Here is a 17,563-nt window from a genome sequence, read left to right on the forward strand (position 1 = left end):
ATCTAACACGACTTGAAGTTCTAATAATTCTGAAAATCTCTCTTCAAACTCTTCTTGTAATTGGCGAATTACCTGCAAGTACTCATCAAAGTCGACACCTTATTTCACTGTTTCAAGCAATGGAAAATGTCCTGTACTTCTTGCACGCAACTGGTTTTCCCACAAAATCAATTTTCTTTTGAACGCTTGAATTTTTTCCACCAAATCGCAGATATTGTGATTTATGCCTGAAGCAAGGTGTTCAAAGTATTCAGATGGGCAGTAATGTCCCTTAAAAAGGCCAAGTCCGCCACCCACTTAGGATCACACAAAAGAACTTTGGGCTGCCCTTCCATGTCATAAAAGGTATATATATTGCATGCCGCAAACAAAAAACTCGATGAAGCACTTTCGCCTTGCTCAACCATCTTACTTCTGCATGGTACGGGATATCCAGATACTCCGCTTCGATGTCATCCAGAACTTTTTTTTTCTTTTGCTATTTGCTATACGTCGCACCGACACAGACAGGTCTTATGGCGACGATGGGACAAGAAAGACCCAGGAATGGGAAGGAAGCGGCCGTAGCCTTAATTAAGGTACAGCCCCAGCATTTGCCTGGTGTGAAAATGGGAAACCACGGAAAACCATCTTCAGGGCTGCCGACAGTGGGTTTCGTACCCACTATCTCCCGATTGCGAGCTTACAGCTGCGCGTCCCTAACCGCATGGCCAAGTCGCCCAGTACTCTTTGAATTAATGGTGCGTGAGTCCACGGGAGCGAAGAAAATTGACCAATCGCACAATTGTTCCCATTACGTCTTTATGCTTGGCAACTTTTGCACAAATTGCCTCCTGGTGTATCAAGCACTGGATCGCCGCCATTAGGGTACTACCGCTCTCAGCTATTTTTATTTTACATAGCTGAGGAACCCCGTGCGTAGACGACGTAAAGCAGGAGTTCCATCCGTCGTTACATTGGTCAACCGCTCCCATTTTAATCCCATTGACTCAAAAACACCCTCCATTGCTTGGAAAAATATCGAAAGCAGTAGTGGTGTCTTTGAGAGCTACCAAGTCTAGGAAATCCTCGGTGACGCGAAGATCGTCATCCACCCCTCGAATGAAAATAACGAGCTGAGCTCTGTCCGCAATGTCGGTTGGTTCGTCGAGGGCGATGGAAAAGGATACAAAATTTGCTGCCTTCTTCATTAATTGATGTTCCATATCAACGGCCATATCGTCTGTTCTTCGAGCCATAGTTTGAGGAGAAAGAGAGATTTTGTCAAATTTCCCAACTAGCTCCATAGGACAAATACATGCCACCGCGTTCATTAGACACTCCCTTCCATGAAACGTTTCCCAGCGGCGAACATTTGTAGCTTGTTCGCGAAATGGGACCAACCTCACTCTCATCAATCTCTTGTCACACAAAAATACGGCAAGTCACAATTTTAGTGTTCTTCAGGTAATTCAATCATTTCTTCATTCCCGTTTGTAAACAAGCATTTAAAAATTAAAACAATAATACTTACAAAACAGTGCTGCTTGAAATTTTCTTTCAGTTCTTCCAACTTCAATTGGCGACTGGCGTCTGTCAAATCACCGTAATCATCCCTGTGGTTGGCACTGAAGTGCGTTCCAAATTGTGTTTTTTAAACACATTAAATCTCGGTGGCACACTAAAATTTGGCATGCCCTTTATAAGCTGTACAGAAAAATGAAATTTTCCATTCTGCTTTAAAGACTACTGTTTCACCACCACCCCCTTTTTTTTGGTATGATGTCCAGTCGTGACAACTGCGGAACTGATTTAGTTACACGCTGTCAACAAAGCTTATTGGACTAGACATATAGAGTCACTGTAGACTAGACTAGCGACTGATGGATCGACTGCTCTCTCAGCCAGCCAAGCTCCTCCCACCACTACTGAAACTACCTTCCTCCAAAGCGCTCGGAGCACTGGCTTAGAGCGCGGCCAGAGCGCTAGCGCTCGGGGAGCGCTGTTTGGATGGCCCTGCCTTAGACCATGTGTGTTTTAAGATTGATTGAAGATGATGATGCCCAATAAATAGTGGGCGAAACATGTACTTCAAATTTCTGATAATTTCCATGTGTATTTAACCACACTATAGTGGGATAAATTTGTATTGAATAGGTGGTCTTAAAATTACTCCTTGTATAAACTTTGTGATCAGAAAATGACATACCGTTACAATGTTTGCATGGAGGAGGGGGGGGGGGAAGGTTATTTTATGTGTTCAAAGTGAACCCTTTACCAGCCAATCAACGTCAATGCCGCTGAACTGCTGACTGAACTGCGGCTGTCAGTTTTGGCAGTGTGATAGCTCCACAGGATGCCTCGATGGTTTCTCGTAGCTCATTCAGTGTTAGCTGGCTTCTGTCGATAAACTTCATTTTTCAAGGTCTCCCATTGGTAGAAATCAAGAGGTGTAAGGTCTGGAGACTATAGTGGGATACTGAATAGCTCCTCTTCGATGTATCCATTGTCTGGGTAGAATTTCATCTAAGTAGGCTCTGACATCTCTGTGGTAGTGAGGCAGAGCACTATCTTGACTGTGATTATTGTGTTTTGAACATTTACTGAATTGCTACGTTATGATACAATGTTAATTTTTTGCCTGTATTCAATGTGCTAGTTGTTTTAAGATCTTCGCAAATTGGCTGATGATGACACTTAAAATGTGTTGAAACCGGTCCCATTAAACAGGTTGTAACTACTTTTTACCATCTTATTACGGAGTATTGAAAGGTGGATCCTAACCTATAATATTGTACATCTTAGTTACGCTACCTTCAAAGAAGAATGGGCTAATGAAACTGCGCGATGACAGACCACACCACACTTTAACACTGGGCAGATTAACATGTTTGTCCACATGAATATGAGGATTTTCAGGAGCCCAGTACATGCAGCTATGGCATTTTACAGTACCGTTCGGTTTGAATTGGCCCTGTCAGCCTAGATAACCATCCCTACAAACCGTTCATCCTCACGAAACATGCCTTCAAACAACTTGCAGAACTCCATACTTCAATCCGGTTCGTCTTCGTTTGTAGTGTTCAGTGATCTTGGAATGGATACTTTTCACTTCGCAGCCTTTAGAATTCTTCACACGGTTGATCGGCTTACCCTACATTCACGAGCACCCTGATTCCAGGTTTTTGAGGTGACCTAGTAAAATGTTGCAACACAGCAGCGCTGGAAGCTGGACTTTATGTTTTTGGTCAGCCAGACCTTTTCTTACGCACATCCTGAATGGTACTGTTGGCTTCAAATTTATCCCATATATGATAAATTGTTGTACATGTTGGTGGCTGAGTTCCGTACACATTACGCTATTGCCGTTGTACCTCCATCATGTTTCCGTACTTCCATTACCACTTCAGTATGGCCTTGCGTTGCTCAAATGAACAATGTTACTTCATTTATTCTGCACTGTCATCTGCTGGAAAATGCGCGCCAAGATTGTCGCGTTATTTACATGTTCATCGTCTGTTGAGAAAACAATGGACTATACTGCCGCGCAAGAATTGCAACAATGTCATTTTGTTCCAAAGATATTAACTATCAAAGAGTGTCTACTTTTTTTGGATCGCTCTGTATCATTAACAAACCTAGGACTAGAGTAATGTAATATAGTTTTGTATTTTGCACATAGTGTGCGTTTTCTTTAATAATAAACATAATAATAATAATAATAATAATAATAATAATAATAATAATAATAATAATAATAATAATCATCATAATAATAATAATAAAAATAAAAATAGAAATTATACAAATGTAGGCAAATATAGGTTCTAATGTCAAATTAGGCATTTTTAGGCACTATAGGACAACTTTTTAAAATCTTATAATTACTTAAAATGTATACATATAACTTCATTTTAACCCTTACCCCTCGAATTGAAGTTCTCTGTGTTGTCTCTACTACTTAGTGTATATTTTAAATGTGAATTTCTACCTTATGTGACCTGTATTCATCTTTCACGATTTTGGAGATGGCTCTTGCTCTTAAATGATGTATTTAGGCTATAAACATTTACAGCAAGCTATACTGGAGCAAATAAAAGCAATATGCGCAGTTTAAGACAAATCATTTTACTTTTTTTATTATTATTACTATCGTTATCGTATACCGATTGGTTTCATTAGTAATTTCACCGAACAAATTATCGATAAAAAACAATTGATAAACTCTAATTCAGTCTCTGGTTTCACATCTTTCAGTGGTTTGTAGCCTGAAACCGCTGTAAACGGCGATTTCTTGAAATTGGGATCTGTGTATTTATAATTGCGCCAGCCGTCAGCATCATCTACATGTTGGTTACGGTACACAAGCTGACCACTGCCAGTTCACGTGTAGGTGCCGTCAAATGCTATTAGATATATTCTTTAGCATGCAAGGAAGGAGTAGAGGTGCGAAATTACTGGGGTTTTATACAATTACCTGACATACAACATTGAAAAGTACACTGTATATGGCTAAGAGAGCACATGGCGACCATGTTTGTTTACTATCGTTTGAGCCTGGACATGGCTGACATCTACACTGCCATCTAAATAATAGATTTTTTACTGACTGTCAAATAGTATCTGAATTTTACAAAGTTCCATGCTGAACCAAAAGATGGCAGTACAGTATAACATCGTGTATTTTGTCGGCTAAGAGTCAGCAGACGAGCGGTGGGCGATACAATGTCACGTCGGGACTCGCCTGACAGACAAGGGGTAAGGGTTAAGTTATCTCTTCAGGAACAAATTAAGTTTTTGTCTAATATCTGAGGTCTACTTATAACCTTTGGGTTGGGGATCCAACCAGCCCCTCGGCTGATGACCTAACAGACAGTTAAACTCTGATTTTCATTGTGGAAGATATAGTTTTAAGTTTCAAAAATTTTTGTATTTAAAAATATTACTTTAAAGTATTTATCACAGTGTATCGAGATGTGCGTGTGTAGTGTAATATATATTGTACTATACCTTTTAACTCATATTTATTACCCCCACATTTTTACTGTATGTGTGTTGTTACTGTAGTGCAAAACAAGCAATAGTTCTTGGCTCAAAAATCTGGGTTAAATTGAAATAACTCTGTTTTAGGTATGTTCTTTAATGTTTGTGTGTTACGAATAGTTTATTGGAACGTCTTAGCAGAGTGAGTAGTTTTTGTGTATGTGTGTGCATGGACTTTATTGGCAATAGTTCCTTTAGTTCGTTGGTAGAAGTAGTTGCCGAGTCTAATATTTAAACATTTAGCATGAAATTGTTATGTAGCCACTGCATGTTGATCATCCTCATAGTTGAGCATCTGACAAATGCGTTGTTGCACGATGTGAGTTAATAAATTGTAAAACCTTATATACACTTCTCTAAGATATTTAATTAAAATAATGTTTGTCCAACACTTGTCCTGTTTCTTTACGGGGTGGGGTATGAGGTAAGATGAATTTGTCATGGCGGGATTTTATGACCGGATGCCCTTTCTGACGTCGACCTCATCAGAGGATTTAATGAGATGAAATGAATGACTTGATATATGATAGTAGGAAGGGAGAGGGTGAAACCTGGTGTTGGCACATAGCCTACTCCTGTCAATAACACCAATGGGTCTGCTCAAAGCTTAACGTCGCCATCTGACTGACAAATCACCATCAACAGCTTCATATGCCTTCATTCCATATGAGCACTGCAGAGAGGTTTGGAATTTAATCCAGGCGTTTGGCACGCAATCTAGTGCTTAGTAATTGTAAACCCCCCTCCCTTGCCGGCCAGCATTCTAATGGTGAAATTTTTTCGACCAACGGGGTTCGAACCAGCTAACCACAGTGTCAGACTGTTTAGACTTCACCGCCTTAACGACCAAGGCCACCAGGTGGGCTATATTTAATTCAGATAATATGAAAAGGAAAAACTAAATCAACCACAACTATGTTCTCTTTTACACAAGAACCTAGTTTATCCGGCCCTCATTAATCCGGATCTCTGGTTTATCCGGCTCGAAAATAATAATAATTTATTTTTACTTGTACAGTATTTCTTTTACGGTGTCGACTCTTCTTGAATGTCTTTTCCGCCAAGGATAGTTAAGGACAGGATTTGGAAGTAATTTGGCTACAGTCTATCAAAGATACCGTCCCGGCATTTGTCTGGAATTGAGAATGGGAAACCATGGAAAACCATTCTCATGGCGGCCGAGGTGGGATTCAAACCCACGCTCTTCTGAATGCAATTCACTACTAATTCACTGGTGGTGAATTCGAAAATGAAACTGGCACTCCATCAGAAGAAGCAATGACTCATGGAGAGGCAACAATGCAGCTGGACAAACTGATGGCCTATTTAGAATCCTTGACTGAAACCACACCGGTAGAACTGTTGTTAATAAAACGTCTTCATGATCGTGCTGCGCACAAACGCAATACAAATGTAAAACAGAAAAAATCTTACACATTATTTTAGTGCATAAAATAGTCATAAATGTAAGAAAAGTGTTTTTAATTTTTTGTGCAATTAAAAAATGTATTACTGTACAACTTATGTTAAAAGATTATATAAAATGTAGGTACTGTATTTGTTTTGTTTTTTTTGTTTTTTCGTATTTTCGGTTTATCCAGATTTTTGATAATCGGGATAAATGAGGTTCTTGTGTAAACGTTTTGAGCCATGTTGGAATGTTACCAAACAATCAGAATATTGCACTGCTCTAACTCCAAAAGGCGGTCGCTTACTTCTAAAGACATTTTGTCACAACAGTCTTCTCAGCTTCTCTGAAGAGAATCTTCTCTCAGACTAAATTTCAGACGATGTCGTGCATGATAATGAACTTACAAGGACAGTCATTATCATATAAGCATTTTATCCTGAAGCATTAAAGGTAGTATGGGCTTGACAGCATTGATTTTTAGAACTTGAAGACCTATGTGTGCTACATAACCTCATGAGTAAGTTGTATATGGTTCATGGAGTTTCAGCTGTCGGACTATAGTCAGCTAAAATATTCACTTCAAATATCTCGTAAACTGGCACTCGTGTGTAATCTCCTAATGAAGATTTCAAACTGTGTCAAACCATACAGAGAAAATTATAATAAGAGCAAATTGCCTGTTTATAGTTATATATTTTTCCTTTTCATATAATTAAAAATAAATATTTTGCAAGTTATTAAATAAATTTCTACATTCAAATCCGTTCAAAAAAGTAAACATTATTTTCTGTTTGATTAGCTGCTGCTGAAATATTATAATTTAACAACAATGTAGAGGTAACATTATCAACCATTAAGAAACAACAGTCGGTAAGATAGGAGATTCTGTATTATAACTGTAGAATGAAGGCTATTTGACTTTTTAGGCTCGTATGGATCTAAAGCTTTAACGTACTTATGCCTGGGTGCATCAACCTCGGTTACGACTTAACCGTAGTAAAATGGATAACTTATCATGGTTAAGTTGAATTTCTGTTTCATCAAGCCCGTTTTTGAAATTTGTGACTTTTTACCGCGGTTAAAATTTAACCGGTTGTGAGCGAGCAGTTAAGCAGCTAACCGAGGCTTGAAGGCCTATGTGTGCTACATAACCTCACGAGTAAGTTGTATACACGTGCATCAAAAGTGTTGTGTTTCAATTTAAAAGTTTTATCAGTCATGACGGAGGAATATAAACTCACATTGTGTGCGTCTAATGTCCTGTCCTCAGCACGATTTGTTCTGAGTGATTTCCGACAAATGAGTAGTGTTACAAGAATGTTGCAAACTTTGGATGAGAAGACTTGGGAGTAAGGAGACGAAATGCTAGACTAAGTGGTATGTCCCGAGCTGTCATTGGAGAGATGGCATGGAATGATATTAGTAAAGCTTGAATGGAGTTTATAAGAGTAGGAAAGATCATAATATGAAGAAGAAGAAGAAGTTGGAATTCAAGAGGATAAATTGGGGCAAATGTTCATTTATAGGATGAGTAATAAGGGAGTGGAATAATTTATGAAGGGAAATGTTTGAAAATGTTCGATGAATTTCCAAGTTTTAAAAAATATTTAAGAAAAGGCTAGGAAAACAATTTATAGGGAATCTGCCACCTGGTTGGCAGCCCTAAATGCAGATCATTGATGACTGATTGATGTTTAGAAACTGTCTGTTATATCTTTTCACTGTACCTGCACATGCATAATGCAGAATGCACTCATGTCGAAAAGAAAACATAGCAAGTATTTCTTAATCCGTGTTGGACAGCTTTTATTTGTGTATTCGATAGTATGTATTTTCCCTTAACACATTCTCATTTCTTGTCAGCTGCAGAATCGTCTTAAGGTTTTTCTGTACATCCTAAGGTTTATTTATTTAATTAAATAATTAATTCATTAATTAGCTAGCCAGGGCATAGATGTCTTGAGTAATGGCTAAGTTAGGACTCATGATCCTCTCTTAATTTAACCATCCCAGTACTGTACAGTAAAAATGATAAAAACTTGAAATGTAAAAATCTCATTTGAATAATAGTACAAAATCTAATCGAATTGGGCTGATAACCTAGCTGTTAGACCCCTTTAAACAACAAACATTATCATCATCATCTAATTGAATCTAATGGTTGGATCAATTATATACCGACCTTTTGGTCTTTTCCTCGAAAGACAATGTGTACAGAGTCTCTCTCTTATAAACCCAGACTGAGCGTACGGTGTTTGTACTCTGTGCTACAGTAGCTGCCTCAGCCCACCTTACGCACGGCCGCCCTCCTTTAAGCACGTATACAATTTTATATGAAATCTTACCTTATAAAAATGCTGGAGGTGTCATCCTTCATATTGAGGGAATTAATAAACACCATTAGGATTTTCTGCACACCAATAGTGAGAATTATGACTGTTAACTCGACCGTTAAGATGAAACCAGGCCTCATCCGAAATGAACACAAGCTGTGGGTGAATAAATGATCATTCATTGATGCAAGATACTACTCACAATATCTCATTCTTGTGGCTGGATCAGCAGGCCTGTGTAAACCTGTAGGGTTTGATGTGTAACAGCTTTGTAGCTCTGTATGCAGAAGAAACTGAAACGCCTACTTGTGCTAATTTTATGACTGATGTATTCGGTACCATTCAAGATTCGCACAAATGTCATCTAGCTTTTCCTCTGTTAAAACTGTTTGTGTGCGTGCATGTTTTTTATTGAGCACTGAGCCAGTAGTTTCGAATTTAATTACAATTATGTGAATCTGTGCTCATGAAGGTGGCACTTCACCAGGAAATTGCTGAACAAATGCACCGCGTATCCGTCGAGCCGACTCGTATTTAAAATAACTTTTACATATGAAAATACAGTGTTGCTATGATAACTGATGATAACTGTCTCACCATGTTAACAGCTGAGATTCAGACTGGCCATTGATGCTAGGTCGAACATATGCACGTTCCATGCAAGGTCAAGAACTATGGGAGCAGCTCCCGTACAGCTGCTTAGGTCTTGGAGAGGCAGTCTGGATTTATTTTATAAGAGAGACCCCATACAGTAAGAAAATAAGTATAAACACAATTTATTTAAAAAATAAGTGTAAAAACAATTTGAAAAAAGGGATTAGTTTAGTCACTTATTCTGTATTCTGATAATCTTTGTGTCGCTGCATGAGATTCTCTTTCAGTTGCTCACTGGTTGTAAGAATTAGAATGAATTAGTATACATGTTACTGCTTGCCTTGTACACTTCTGTTTAGATCTTGCTCTGCTGTTTATTTAAGTCAAACAACTTCTGTGAAAGATTGAAGCAACCCTGGTAAGTTTTTCACCCAGTTTGAACGTGTTGAGGTTCTGTGTTCATTATGTACAGGTTGCTGACATTTCAAATGCATTATTATTGTCAATTTTAGCTGCCCAAAGAGACTGATTACCTTGCATCAAGTTGGAATTTGTTAGTTGTCTTCATAATAACTTGTGTTTATTCTGTCTCTCGTGATATAAGTTGGATTTTCACTGTTTGCTCCTTTCCATTATGCTGACCTCTTGGAGTCCTTTTGTCCTATGTTCCTAGTATTCATCTTTATCTTGTATGGCTGTTCCTTTTCTTGTGTTTATGCAGATTCCTTCCAATTTCACCCTTCCTACATCATGACTGAACTGTTTATTAGTGTTCATCATGGGGGCGTTTGAAGCCTGTTGTGTCTTGAACTCTGGTACAAGATGCAGAGACCCTTCATGCCTGTGTTGTGGAAGGCTATGAGACCATACGCATTACGCCAGGGATGCATCAGCGCATCCAGGATTCAGTGCAACAGTTGGTTGATGCATGTATCAATGCTAACGGAGGAAATTTTGAACATTTAATGTAAGGAAGAGTTTCATGTGGTATGCTGGTACATTCTGTTCCTGTGTGTTTCCTACTATCTGCCTTACAAGAAACAAGCTTTAACAGCTTCATCTTTGTTAACACTATGATCCCAGACGAGTCAATATAGCGTCCCTACCCTGTGCCAGCGTGATTTAAACTGCCAGAAAAAATCACTGTTTCGTTGGTTTTTGCAGTATAAATAAACAAATTTATATACATATTCTAGAAAAAATGGACTCGCATGAAATCAGATCAAATATGCATACCTTCAGCATTGGAAATAAAATCAGGATACAGTATTGGTACATTCTGTTATCCTTGTTCACGCACTTGAATTTCTAATTCACTCAGAAAAGTTTGATAGTTTTCAGTCACTGAACAACACAATTACACATTGTTATTCCCAGTACCTAGCTTTGGTACAGTAACACTCAAAACATTCTCCTATGCATTCTCCTACCGCAATATACGGTCGTCGTTTTCTTTACACCACGATTGGTGTTGTGTTTGGATTTGTCGTAGCAAACTTCGCATGTACGCTGGGAGTGTCCTTCCTTCTTCAGTCCCACTGCAGTTATTCTGTGTGGAAAATAATCTCTACCTACTAGCGTTCCCACAGATGTTCCTCGTGATTCTTCAGTCATTCAGCAGCAATACTACTCACCAAATCATCTGCCAAACGTTCACTAAATGTTGATAGGGGAAGAAAAAACGTGCCTGATCATAGGAGCAATATTTTGTTTCCATTGTGTTCTCGTGCTTCTCACCTCTCTTCATCTTTTTGCGACTAGTTCTTCTGAGGGGCTTGTAGATGTTCATTTTCTTCTTCACAGTCACTTTCATACAGATCAGAATCAGAATCGTTTACAAGTTCCGTAATAATCTGTTCACTTGTCTGTGGGCTGTATGCACGTGTAGGATTTCCTTTACGTATAATAGGTCTGGGATCCATTTTTCAATATACAGTATAAATTGACTACTTGAGACATGATCGCATACTGCTGACTCACTAGACTGCCATGGTAAATGTGTGAAGTCATATAGTCTATCATTAAAACTCGTGCGCATAAATTTGAGCTTATCGCACCAGAGCATGTGAGGAGTACGTATGTCAGGAATTAGGTAAGATCTAGCTGAGCACACATGGCTACAAAACTTTGTCCCAAGGTTGCACCACCAATTACTATCGATCGATAACACCACCTATCAATAGTAAAGGAAATCGACAACACGTTGAAACAAAAACAAATTTGATAACATGAATAGCTTTCGAGTGACAGAATTTCAAATTTCTTGGTAGTAGTAGTATTACTAACAGCGGCAATCAGGTGCATGCTGCATGGTAGTAATATTGCTACCACTGGGTGCATAGTGTTAAAAATTCATATTGACTTTAAAATCAAGTAGTGAATATTTAAGAATAAATTAAATATTGTATTTAAGTGCTCCACCTATTCAAATATTTAAACACTTCTGACTGCGTCTGACGGGAAGTCGCGGCTACTCGTAGATACGACGCGAGTAAGAGATAGTATACTCTTAGCAACAAACATTAGTCGTGACAGACAAAGCGAGCTCCTGCGTATTCCTTATTAAATTGTTCATTATGCAGTATTTATCAGTTATTATAAATGTGTGACTAAAGCACAATTGCTCTACCACTTTAAAACTCACAACAGCACCGTAGTTCACAAGAGTCACCAAGGGCCGATGTTTATTATCAGGCCTTGTGACTTGAGATTAGGCACATACGCGGCAGACATGCTTTCACCTCGCACCTTTTATGCCGCATTCATGCGACTTCTCGTCAGACGACTATAGTATGTACAGTTTTAGAAAATGAGTTCTCAACCATACTTCCCCCGGAACCCATTATACTTGGCAAATGCTTTCGCTTCGGTCCGTCTTGCGACGATCCAAGAATTTCACCTCTAACGTTGCAATACGAATGCCCCAGCCTGTCCCTATTAATCATTACCTCAGGTTCCAAAAACCAACAAAATAGAACCGAGGTCCTATTTCATTATTCCATGCAAACAGTATTCAGGCACAGCCGGCCTGCTTTAAGCACTCTCATTTGTTCAAAGTAAATGTGCCGGCCCACCTCGACACTCTATGAAGAGCACCGCGGTAGGATTTCATCAAGGTCCGCCTATGGTGCGCAGGAACTGCACGCGGATAACCACGGCGGCCACGCGCTTTTGACTCGCCACCACCGGCAGGACATCCCACGAACCATGCTAGTTAGATACCTACGAGCGATGAACCGACAGCGTGGGACACAAATCCAACTACGAGCTTTTTAACTGCAACAACTTTAATATACGCTATTGGAACTGCAATTACCATGACTCCCTTGTAGAAAATGAGTTCTCGCATGGAAATAGTGTTTCCGGACTTATTGTCCATACACTTTCTTCTTCTCCGTGTGAGAAGTGTGTCCTGAAAGGTTACCCGTGCCTTATTGTTACACCTGTATAACTTGATAAAGAATGCTGTAATGTATTTGGAATGTTGACAACCTGTACATAGAATGACACAGTCCAACCCAGGTGAAGAAAGAAATTACTGCTATTAATGTATTTCCTTTCAGCAGTTCTTAATGTATCTCTGTTGTGTTTTAGGTTAGATATGAGCAGCGATCTCATGTCGTTACACATTGGAGATCGTATCCTGGAGGTGAACGGTACACCAGTTAAGGATCAGCCCATAGAAAATATCGAAAACCTCATCCGGTACTCTGATACCGTCCTGCAGGTTTGTGTCTCCTCACATCTTCTCTTGTTTTGGCTTCTAAATGTAGACACAACAAAGAACTCCTGATTTGGAACAGAGGTTTCCAAGGCTCTTTTACACTGAGTGGCCATAATTCATGGGAAGACACTGAATGTGATGTTAATAACGAGTTGCTTCTCCACAAACCCTTAAAATGGCAGCAATACGATGAGGCATTGACTCTACAAGGTGTTGGAATCGTTCTGGAGGTGGGGGGGATCTGGACCCACGCTTCTTGCACTGCTACCCACAATTGGTCTTGTGTAGTTGGTGCGGGGTTCATGGAGCGTACACCAGCATTGACAGCATCCCATAAATGCTTGATTGGAGTAGGATCGGGGGATCTGAAGAGCCAATCAATGGGCGTAACTTCACTGGAGTGCTCCTCCAACCACCTTCGTGCCATCACAGAGCGGTGACGTGGGGCATTGTCCTGTTGAAACATGGCATCTCCATCAGGGTACTCTTAAGGCCAGAGAGGGATTCTAATGGTCTGAAAGAATGTCCACATAACATGCACCTGTGAGCGCTTCCTGCAGTCGGACAATGGGACCCTGAGAACACCACCCAGACTAGAACTGAGGCACTTCCGCCTGGACACAACCTTGTTGACACGCAGGATCCATAGCTTCATGGGGCATACACCACACTCTCACGCACCCATCAGCTCGATACAACTGGAACCGGGATTCATCGGACCAAACCACACGCTGCCACTGTTCTATGGTCCATTGCTGATGTTTGCGGGTCCATGCACATCGTTCAGCTCTGTGTCGATGTGTCGGCAAAGGTACACGAGTTGGTCGCCGGCTGGTGAAGCCTATGCAGTGCAGTTGCCTCCTTACAGTCCTGGTAGAAATGGGTTTCTGTCTCTCAACATTCAACTGGGTGGTGATCTGACTCTCAGTAGATCGTCGAGCGCTCAGTACGGTTCTGCGGAGACGACGTGATGTCCGTTTGTTAAACTTGTGTGGTCTTCACGTGCGGCGGGTGGTAACATTCTCTCTGCAATGTTGAAAATCCATCCTCGACACTGTTGACCTTGTAAACCCGAATTTGCATGTAATCTCTGCATTGCTATGACCCATATGCCGTGCGCCGATGATCATCCCACGTTCAAAATCGATACACTCGCGACGTGTTGCCATCTTCACAACACTTATTTTTGTGACAGATTGCTCAGCTACACCACAGCTAGCCGCAACATTCAGGGATCATACACGACACCTTTTCTAATGGGTCACCCCTTCCCGTGACTTTTGGCCACTCAGTGTATATTGGTGTTGCCTGCAGTAACACATAGGTTGATTTTTTAATAGTGGCAACAATGTTGTAGTGCCGCCATAAAACGGAGCCCTGTAATGTCGTTTATACCATGTATAGGTTAAGTGCCTACCCTCCCTCCGAGCAAGTAACACACATTTCCCCCTCCATGCACTTGCGCAGTGATAACAGAAACTGAGCAGTTGTGAACAAGTGGTCACGGAATACAGTTGGATGTTTTTTTGAAGCAACAGCAGAGGAGCTGGATAAAAGCCTTGCCGTGCATCGACATTACATTACTAAACAGTAGCAAGCTGGGTAAGAGCCTTCAGAGAAAGATGCAAAAATGTGTTGCATTTGCCTCTATCTGATCAACCTACCAGGCAGCGAGGCAACTCGAACTTCCACAGGCAACTGTTCGCCGCATTCTGCGCAAACATTTACGAAGGAAACCCTACCGCTTGCAACTGGTGCAGGCCTTAAAAGACACTGATTATGCTGCTTGAGCATCCTTCTGTGCTGATTTTCTCGCATTAATGGATGAAGATGGGTTCTCTGAAAGGGTAATTTTCAGTGATGAAGCGACTTTTCACCTTTCCGGGACTGTGAATAGACACAACGTAAGGATCTGGGGAACTTCTAATCCCCATCAAGTTGTGGAACACCAATGCGATTCTCCCAAGGTGAATGTGTTTTGTGCCATTTCCCATGAGAAGGTTTACGGACCCTTTTTCTTCATTGAACCTACTCTGACAGGAAATGTTTTTCTTGATATGCTGCAACAATGGCTCCTGTCCCAGCTCGAAGAGGATAGTGCAGATTTCATCCTTCAACTGGATGGTGCCCCTGTGCATTACCATGGCAACGTTCGGAGCCATCTCAGCGAGACATTGCCACAACGCTGGATAGGTTGTGCATCTCAGGAGGATCAAACTCTCATTCATTGGCCACCGCGTTTTCCCTACTTAACCCCATGTGATTTCTTCTTGTGGGGTTTCGTAAAGTATCATGTTTATGTACCACCACTTCCACTAACACTGAACAACTTTCGTGCCCGCATCACAGCAGCCATAGCAGAGATTGGCCGCGACACACTACTCAAGGTTTGGCGGAAGATAGACTATCGGCTTAATGTATGTCGTGTTATGCGAGGTCCTCACACAGAACACTTGTGATATGGCTGAAAAAACTTTGAGAGTTTACCATTCTTACCACATGTCTCACATTATATGTTTATTAGATTTCACAGAATAAATTTATGAAATTGGGTCCATCATTTTGAATTGCCCTGTGTTTATTTGATGCTTTATTTGGGGAGTGTATAGACCGTCGCCTTTGTGTATCGTGTTTCCCTCTCACCATAGCAGTGTGTTTGCCTTACAGCTGGGAATTCAGGACGGCAATCGTGCTACAAGTGAGGGAGGCCACCGACTCTGTTAAGTAATCAGGATGAAAAAATGAGTTTGTTATTGTGTGGTTCGCGCGCTGTTAACATTATTGTGTGCATAGTTTCGTTGGAGTTGTAGGCCACATGTTTTTTCTTGTGGTTCTGTGCTTTCCTCCCTGTCGAAGTCGTAATAATGTATGAGACCTATTGATCTGTTTTGTATGTGGTATTTCAGTGCGTTTATGTTCATTCTTAGTTCATAATTTTAATGACTTGAATGTATTTCAGGGAGTTGTGCCAGTCACAGTGTCTGGTATTTTCTCTTCACGTTATGGCCACAAAACATAACAACCATTATCTCCGAGTGTTCAGAGATATTTATACTTGAACACTTAATTGCAGTCGCTTCTATGGGGGCCTGAACATCTCTCTCCACTGCAGGTCCTAGGTTCAGCTCAACATCACCAATAACCGATAAGACCGCTATAACAATTGCCCGGAACCACAAGTTACTAGGTTTGGAAAGACCGCACTGTCGCGGGCAGGAGGGCCTCGCCTGCCTGTACCATATTCCTACCCTCACCCGGTAAATTTCCTATGTGCAACCCATGGTAAACAACTTCATTTCAGAGCTCTGGGAAAACACATCCTTCCACTTCAATAGTCTTGATATGCTGCTTCTCTCTCAAGAGCGTCCCATCTTTCTCCCCTCTTCTCTAAGTCTCCTCTAATTTGGTCTAAACACCTTTTCTATCACATCCAATCAGTCTTTGTCCTGGAACGATCTTCTCAAAATACTGCCCGAGAATTTGTTGGCTGCATACCCTGAACATGTCCTAGCCATTTCAACCTTTGCAACACTCCGCCTTTTGTCCATGGTTAGGCTAACGTGCAGGTCTCTTCATATCTGGTCAGTCCTAATTCCTGTCTTTCCTTATTTTCTGTACAGCTGACCTAAGGAACTTCATTTCACAAACTTGCAGCTGCCTTTCTTGATTATATGTCATAATTTTTGGCAGGTTCGATCCTGGCTCTGTCCGGTGATGTCTGAAGGTGCCCAAATAAATCAGCCTCGTGTCTGTAGATTTACTGGCATGTAAAAGAACTCCTGCGGGACAAAATTCTGAAAACCGTAAAAGTAATTAATGGCACGTAAAGCAAATAACATTATGCGTCATGATGGGTAGGAGATAACTCTTAAACAAGGTCTGTTTAACCCTCTGAGGAATTCCCTTGTCCCAGACTATGTTCCGTATTTGATACAATACATAGAGGCATCAAAATATAGTAACCACAATATACACAATTAAAATAGAGTTATTTTTATGCTGTTTCTTTTCACTTTCCTTTACATTGCATAATAAGGAAAGCCTTTAAGATCATTTCTCTTACTGCAGTACGACGCGATTAATTACCCCTTGACTAATTAAAAAGTCCGTGAATTTCCCTTTGTCACTAGTTTTCATGCATGTCCAGGAGGGACAACTCGCACTTGGCGCACACTGTCAATTTCAAACTGCAATTTTATTTTCGATGAAGGTGGCGGCCTTGTGCGCACACATGGTGTAAGGTCTGTCGGAGCAATAGAAAACTAGTCTTCATGTCATTTGACCTAAGCTGGCCAATAGTAACATAGAAAATGCCAATACTTACTAACAGACCGACAGAGGAGCACACAAAGCGCACCGCCGTCAGAATTACTCATTCCCCTCTCCTGGAACAAACTGATGCATGAAGGGTCCAGTCAGTAGGTCGAGCAGAAGCCTTGGTGCCAAGAGGCTTGTAAGCGCTGTGATATATAATGTGGT

The 17,563-nt window shown here is 40.7% G+C and overlaps 1 protein-coding gene across 1 annotated transcript in view; it reads left to right on the forward strand.

Moving 5' to 3' along the window:
• The window catches only part of LIMK1 (LIM domain kinase 1), a 135,694-nt gene that overhangs the window by 55,607 nt on the left and 62,524 nt on the right, over positions 1–17,563 (forward strand). Inside the window, exon 7 of the mRNA XM_067159670.2 lies at positions 12,955–13,087. Within this exon, the coding sequence (XP_067015771.1) occupies positions 12,955–13,087 (133 nt within the window). The remainder of the gene's footprint in view (positions 1–12,954; positions 13,088–17,563) is intronic.

This window comes from Anabrus simplex, chromosome X (assembly GCF_040414725.1).
Source record: "Anabrus simplex isolate iqAnaSimp1 chromosome X, ASM4041472v1, whole genome shotgun sequence".
In the NCBI taxonomy this organism is placed as follows: domain Eukaryota; kingdom Metazoa; phylum Arthropoda; class Insecta; order Orthoptera; family Tettigoniidae; genus Anabrus; species Anabrus simplex.